The sequence below is a fragment of the Physella acuta genome, unplaced genomic scaffold, assembly GCF_028476545.2.
Source record: "Physella acuta isolate Inbredline_101_S28 unplaced genomic scaffold, ASM2847654v3 ptg000144l, whole genome shotgun sequence".
NCBI classification, from domain to species: domain Eukaryota; kingdom Metazoa; phylum Mollusca; class Gastropoda; family Physidae; genus Physella; species Physella acuta.
Window position 1 is genome coordinate 1368384 of NW_026731663.1, and position 8002 is coordinate 1376385.

General features: G+C 36.7%; 1 protein-coding gene across 1 annotated transcript; it reads left to right on the top strand.

The window, feature by feature from the left end:
- The first annotated feature begins 335 nt into the window (after positions 1–335).
- Positions 336–4753, top strand: LOC131935404 (countin-1-like). Its single transcript, XM_059291794.1, has 7 exons — positions 336–439; positions 1459–1639; positions 2216–2351; positions 2916–3028; positions 3563–3658; positions 3841–3981; positions 4654–4753. Exons 1-7 carry the CDS (start codon positions 431–433, stop codon positions 4737–4739), a joined length of 762 nt encoding a protein of 253 aa, XP_059147777.1. The 5' UTR covers positions 336–430; the 3' UTR covers positions 4740–4753.
- Positions 4754–8002: the final 3249 nt, after the last annotated feature.

Consider the following 8002-nt stretch of genomic DNA (forward strand, 5'->3'; position numbering starts at 1 on the left):
GTGTCTATGAAATGGGCTTATGCTAACGGCGTCCCTTGTTTATTAGATTGTGTTTTATTTATTTGTTTGATTGTTGTTCTCAACAGTGGCATCATAAGACAGGTGGTGTAATAGATGAGTTGAAACAATCTTTGTCAACAGCGAAGTTGTCAAGATGCCCATAGCCATTCATCGCGTCCTCTTTCTGAAACAATTTTTAGTATCTAGCAGCTTTAAAACCCTCAAGTTCAAGGCGAAAAATAAAACAAAAAACCCAATTAGATTGAAAAAAAGTTGCAACTAGCAGCACTGATTTCTTATCTATCCATTATCTGTCGTAACACAAATGTTGCCAATCTGGCAAGTTCCCACACTGGCCACGTTATAACTGAACTTAGCTGAGAGATTCAGATCTTAACTGTACAGAAATCTGGACGGAGACACCGCCAAGATGAACTACGTAAGAAATATTTGATTAGTCTGAGATTCTCTTCGCTTTTCGCAATCGTTTGATATTTGTAATAGCTTTCAATATGCGCGATTGGTTTTAAATAATTAGATATGGCTTCGCAAGAGAAATTGCAGTTTTAAAAAAGAGTACTGAACTAGTTATCGGATTTATTAAGTCAATAGTCCAACAGGTACAGGTTAAGTCATGCTTATACATACACCTCAACAACGACAGAGCTTATGACATGTAGGTAAACTGCTCCATGGAAAATTGCGTCAGTAAAAATTGTTTGATGAGATCAACATTTGCGTCAGCGTACAGTACTTCTTTATACGGGCGTCACATTACAGAACTACTTTATAGCGGCGTCACGCAATAGTCAGTTATACTTTATTGCGACGTCACGCTACAGTACTACTTTATTGTGGTGTCGAGCTGCTGTATGCCTAATACCTTGACATTAACAAGTGTAGAATCCCATTGCTGGGTCAAGCACAAAGACAAAAAAAAAAAACGGCTGGTGATTTCATTAGATCAATATCTCAAGCTGTTAAACGAAACAAAATAGCACCGCGAGAAAATAAATCAATCTTTAAGAAGAATATCAAGCTATTTTAGACTTAATTCTGTTTTGTAAAGGCTTAATCCATTACAATAAAGTTTGGGAATTTGGAACCTGCTCAAGACAGATATAATAGTGGATGGTGAGAAATTAGAACAAAGGTGCCCCTAAATTTCCATTTTACGAAATGTAGCCTTTATAATTTTGTTGTTGGAACGTACATTTGATTTGGAAATGGTCCAATACTTCACTCATTAAAATTTAGATTTTAAAATATTTTTTTTTATCCAGACGCTCAAGTTTATTTTTTCTACAGCTTATGCATTTATATAATTTAATTTAAATTAGACTAATGTGTATTTTTATTTTAAAATAATAGAAACAATGTAATGTTATTTACTCCTTGTTTGTTTTGTTTATAAACCTTTTGAAACTCAGAACTTTTTATTTTCACGTCTATTTTTAGATTCAGGTCTTGTCCACGTTACTGTCCGCGGTGGTCCTGACCTCAGGACTGTCCCCCATTGGTCAGAAAAACTACAGGGGTCTGAGGGTGCTGGGTGTACAACCAGTGGGGGTCGACTGGTGCAAGACATGCATCGATTTCTCTGGTCAGGCCATCAACGAACTGCTCAACATCATTCTAAGTAAGTTGTTGCCAGTGAGAAGCTAGCTTAATAATATCTGAAGAAGTTGTTTGCCTTGAGAAGCTAGCTTAGTAACTTCTGAAATACATTGTTGGCTGTGAGAAAGTAGCTTAGTAGCTTCTAAAATTCGTTGTTGGCTGAGAAGCTAGCTTAGTAGCTTCTGAAGTAGGTTGTTCGCTGTGAGAAACTAGCTTTGTAATATACGAATAAGTTGTTGGCTGTGAGAATATAGCTTAACATTATGCTAAGTAAGTTAATAGCTGGGATAAATTAGCTTATGTTATGTAAAGTTTTTTGCGAAAATAGCTTAAAATCTCCGAAACAAATAGTTGGGTGTGTGAATCTAGCTTAATTTCTGAAGAAAATTTTCTGGTGTGGTAATCTAGATTAGACTGTGTAGCTGGGGATTAATTTAATCTTTTTAAAACTAAAAAACAAATCTTTATGGATTTTGCGTTTATTTAAGCAATAAAGTTATAAAAAATATTAAAATGAGACCACATTACGCATCTAAGTCAAACACAAAGTATTACACGAGCCTAAGTGTAAAGATCACGTGATTCTCTCTCCTCTCAGACATGGGCGTCATAGGCACGTGCGCTGATCTGTGCAATGTTCTGGCGGAGAAAACCGGAAGTCAAATCCTTGGTGCCGTCTGCAACATTCTTTGTGACGTGGAGGGCGTCAAGGAGTTTGTCAACCTAATCGAAAAGTGAGTTTTTTCATAGCTATATTTTAGTTCTAGTGATATTTTATAGTTACAATTGAGTTATAGTGGTTTTTTATAGCTACATTTCAGTTGTGGTGAGATTTTATAACTACATTTCAGTTCTAGTAGGATTTTATAAGGGGACGGCTTGGCCTAGCGGTAAAGAGCTAGACTGCGAACCCGAGAGTCCCGAGTTCGAATTCGGGCTCAAAGCAGTACCTAACTTACGTTAGGGAAATAAAGGCAGCTGGGCAAAGTGCTGACCACACTATCTCTTCATATGCCGAGGTCAATGAATCAGATGAACACTACTTCATCTGCCTCATGAGTATTGTGCACGAATAACTGAGGAGTAAGGACAGACATAAGGGTGAACGAATGATTCGTTTATGTGCCAAAATCACAAAACCAGATGAGCTCTACTTCACCTAGCACCATCACAAATGTAGCTAACAAAAGCTGGACTGCCGTTCAAAAATGTGTGATAAACGTGTTCGATTATTTTATTAACTTTTAGATCCGTTTTTCATGCTTTGATTGTTTCGATATATGTCACTGTGACCCCAGGGCTGACCTTGACCCCATCTACCTGTGTGAACTTCTGAAGTCATGTCCTGTCTTTGATGGTGGTGATGCCACCATTACAGGATTCACCGTCGTGCCAAGCAGTGGACCACAAGGTGAGTCTATGACACCTTTGTTGTACAGGTGAGTTGATGACACCTTTGTTGTACAGGTAAGTTGATGACACCTTTGTATATAGGTGAGTAGATCACACCTCTATTATCCAGGTGAGTAGATGAGAACTTTATTATAAAGGCAAGTTGATGCCATCTTTGTTATTCAGATGAGTTGTGACATGTTTGTCATGCAGGTGAGTCAATAACACCTTTGTAATGCAGGTAATTCCGTTACACCTTTGTTATACAAATGAGTTGACACATTTGTTATACAGGTGAGTTGATGAGATCTTAGTTACACGTGTGATTCAATTATATTTTGATAAACAAAGCTGTCGATGGCATCTTTAATTCCATCATGCTAAAACCCCTTATCAGTCCTTGACAAAGTTTTGTTCCTGACATTTTTAATCCAACGTTTAATTTGAAAAGTTTAACATTTCAAACGAAATAAGCTCACTATATTTGAATAGATGTTTACCTTACGTCTAATTATGTTTTGATGATTTATTAAAAAGTTTTCCTCCTCTTTAGGAAAGAAAACAATTAATCTTCAATACACATCAAGAAACGGCACCGGCACTGGAGAGCTATACCTCTTTGTCCAAACCGTGGATCAAATCCCAGTTGGTCAGTCATGTTTTTTTTTTAGTTAAACAATCTTCTGACACTCTGGTTTTAATTTATTTCCTACGTTTCTACATTTTAAAATAAATTTCAAAATTTAAACTTTAAGCTAGAAGTTCAGTAATAGTTTTAACGATATGTTGAAAGATGAGGTAAATTGTGTGTATTCCTGCTGGACATTGCAGAAGGGTCATTCCTTCAGGAGCCACAGCAGCCAGGCAACTACGCCCCGGTCATTGACCTGGACGCTGAGCCCGACCCTGACTGTGACCCCACCCAAGACTTCTGTGAGGAATGGCTGCCAGGAACCTACACCGCTACAGTCCGTGAGTACAGACTCCAAAGATTTCACAATTTGAGATCCACTGTAGTAGTCTATAGCAAGAAAAAAAAATGAAACAATTTGAGATCCACTGTAGTAGTCGATAGCAAGAAAAAAAATGAAACAATTTGAGATCCACTGTAGTAGTCGATAGCAAGAAAAAAAATGAAACAATTTGAGATCCACTGTAGTAGTCGATAGCAAGAAAAAAAATGAAACAATTTGAGATCCACTGTAGTAGTCTATAGCAAAAAAAAATTGTGACAATTTGAGATCCACTGTAGTAGCCTATAGCAAAAAACAAATTGTGACAATTTGAGATCCACTGTAGTAGTTTATTGCAAAATAAATAAATAAGTAAAAATTGTGACAATTTTTGACTAGGTTGGGGGTAATAAAGGGTGGGGGGGGGGGGGGAAGTTACACACATTTGCATTGTAAAAAATATATTCTAAAACTTGATTATGGCAGTCACTTCATATTTCTCAAAAGTTAAAAGTATATATTTTCTATATTAATTTCATTTCGTTCGGGGGAGGGGGGGGGGGGGGGGGGGGGGGGGGGCGGTAGACTTTCTTCGGGGGGGGGGGGGGGCTCCATAGATGCCTGGAAGAAACTATGCCCTCTACAGTGTGGGTGGTATTTCACTGATTTTTTAAAAATTTCCTGTCCCCAGAACTGTGTAACGGAGAGTGTGGTAGCAAGCACCCCCACAGCAAGATCTATGATCAAAAGTCAACCACTTTCGTCATCACTCAATAAAACATTCAACTCATGTTGGGGCTTTTGTTGAATTAACTGTATCAGACTTTGTTGTAAAAATGTGTTGTACATTTGGATGACACGCATGTTGAAGGTGTTGGCATTCTCTGCGATGAATGGTGTTGGAAACATCTACCAGAATTTAAAAAAAAACCTGTTAATAACAACATAAACAATAATAATAATAATAATAATAATAATAATAATAATAATAATAATAATAATAATAATAATAATAATAATAATAATAATAATAATAATAATAATAATAATAATAATAATAATAATAATAATAATAATAACAATAATAATAATAATAGTAATAATTTTAAAATCCAGAAAAAAGTTAGCAAGCAATTTTATATTAAAATATACCTTTAAAAACTACATTTTTATACTTTCAATACAAAGTTCTCCCTCTTCTTGCCTGTATTACGTATCAACTTGTTATGCGGACACCTTACTAAAACTAATATGCGCTATATAGGCCGTTGACGCCGATATGCTTCCATAGCGTTTGTCCAACCAAGAGTAAACAAGGCAGCACTTTATGAATTTTTTGAGTTGTCTCTCCTAGATGAGTGACTGTCCCCAGCTATCAAGAAGAGTTCCTATTCAAGACGGTAGAAGTTTGAAATTTTAAAAATTTTCTTTGCTGGTGCCTTTTCGCTGAGAATTGCTCGCGTAGTTGTCGCGCCATTCTAGTTATTATTATGTGATTTTTAGCACTACTGAAGTAATTGAATGAAGTAATCTAATCAAATTTGCTTTGTACAGATTTTTTTCAAAATAATGTCGATTTTTACCACAGTAGCAAAAAAAAATGTGTAAATTAAAACAACGACCACAGAAATTAGCATACAGCTTACTACAGTTCATGTTTCACTCTACACAGCAAACAGAGAAATACAACTTCAGGACGAGAATGAAGACAAGAAACATAGATAACGAGGCTATAAAATTACAAAAAATAATGAAACCGAAGCTAATTTGCTTTTTTTTTTAAAAGAACAAAAAAAAAAAATTAAAAAAAATTAAAAAAAAAAGGAAAAAGAAAACAAATTTTAGTCGTCTCCTTTGGACATCTTTTCCACTGTAACGTTAAGTGTAGATCAAGAAACAACTTTGTTTTACGTTCAGTCCTAATCTTGGGGTGTTCATGTTTTGTAAATCTCATTTGCTATCAGATATAATTAAAATTTAAAAAATTGATATTCATCTATTTTCTGAGTGGATTTCACATTTTGTAACATTAGATCTCTTTTCTGGGCAACAGGGGAGGGGGTGATGTGCATGGGTGGAGAGGGTGGGGGTAATGTATGTGGGGGGGGGGGAGGAGGATAGAATGAGTGAAGAGGGTGGGTGTAATAGTGGATAACATTTCCCATGACTCACCAATTGACCGTGACATAAAAAAACAACTCACGTTCGGCGCCTCTTATTAAATATGCCACTGATATCTGTAGTGTTAACTCCCCCTCCGTTCAGTACTGTTCTAAGTTAAACTTTTACACAACCCAGGGGTTCCCAAACTAGGTGATATTAACCCCTGGGGACGCTGGAACTATGTTGGGGAGGGGCATCATTAAGAATTTTTTTAAAGAGTGATGAACACCGTTAAACTATGACGCAAGTTTAAAGAAACAGAATAATGTGATGTGGTGTGATGACCCACGTGTGGTGTGATGACCCACATGTACTCCACTTACAGAGTACAATGTAAATCATCAGCCCACACTACCGAGTGGAGAGTAACCAACAGTTCAAAATGTTACAGCAGAAGTTGAAATGTTTTGTTTGAACCTCCAGTTTCTAAACTGTGACTAGGCCTACAGTCTGCCAATACTTTATCTTTGTAGCATGAAAGTAATCAAGTCTGTCTGCTTGTAGGTGAGTATACCATCAACGTTTTTATTAGATACTATTTTAATTAGAAGTAGTTTAATTATAAGCATGTTTAATTAGAAGCGGGTTAAATTTGAAACCGTTTTTATTACACTCAGTTTAATTTAAGCACAGTTTTCATTTAAATTAAAAAGGCACTGGGTGTAGTACAGATGTATCTCCACATGTGCTAGAGGTTAAATAACTCTTTGCGTGTTGATGTAAATTGATCCTTTCCCTATACCAAAAAGTTGGTATCGTCATCTTTACTTTTAATAGTTCTATATATCGTGTCAACGTCGGTTAATCCGCCGACTGCCTAGAGGCAATGGAGAAGAGATCCGGTCAGTTGAAAATTTTGGTCATCCTCGGTATCGTCTGGTTGGCTGTCCATCACGTGACGTCACGGGGGGCAGGCGCCAAGCTAAGACTGACCAAAGCTGGCATCGACTACGGTAAGACCCTAAAAAGCATGACACCATACAGAATAAATACAATAATAAAAATTCCCATCATTCCAAAACAGTAAAATCCCATTGTTTTGAGTCTATTTAATCGCCATGATGTGTTTCTGTTTAACGTATTCATCAGCCAACATGGTGGCCCAAACGGCTCTGGGCAAACAACTTCAGACATTGAAGATAGACGACCAGTCCGGTTCATCTAGGGACGGTTCCTATAGGCTAACAAAGTAAGTGGGTTAGGGTTAGGGGGGGGGGGAACATAGCCTATAGGCTAACAAAGTAAGTGGGGACATCCTATAGGCTAACAAAGTAAGTGGGTTAGGGGGGATATAGCCTATAGGCTAACAAAGTAAGTGGGTTAGGGTTAGGGGGAATATAGCCTATAGGCTAACAAAGTGGGAACATATCAGATAGACTAATAAAGTAAGTGTTGCTAATGCTGCGTGTTTATTGTTGTTGCTAATGCTGCTTGTTTATTGTTGTTGCTAATGTTGATTGTTTATTGTTGTTGCTAATGTTGATTGTTTATTTATTTTGCTAATGTTGCTTATTTATGTTGCTGATGATTTTCTGTTTATTTATGTTGCATTGTTTATTGTTGTCGCTTCTTCTTCTTCTTCGTTCTTAATTTTTAGTGTTGGGAGAGATCGAGCTGTATCTGCCAGAGGGTTTGAACTCGAGTCTTTTTACTTTCTCGTATATACGAAGTATAGAGAAAGTATTGTAATCGTGCACAAAAATCACTTGAAATTTTAACTATTTTCACCGTATTACACCTCAGTCCTTCATCACATCCGAAGTATAGAGGACTTATTTTAATCGGGCAAAAATTATCAATCCAGATTTATCAAAATTAAAAGGTTTTATGCGTATTCCAGTCTGAAAAACTGGGCTTTGCAATTCTGTCCGTATGTC

Bases quoted from the DNA above. Each gene is read 5' to 3' on its own strand.
- LOC131935404 (XM_059291794.1), top strand. The intron at 1,640-2,215 runs GTAAGTTGTTGC...CTCTCCTCTCAG, and splicing joins ACTGCTCAACATCATTCTAA to ACATGGGCGTCATAGGCACG. The intron at 3,982-4,653 runs GTGAGTACAGAC...TCCTGTCCCCAG, and splicing joins AACCTACACCGCTACAGTCC to AACTGTGTAACGGAGAGTGT.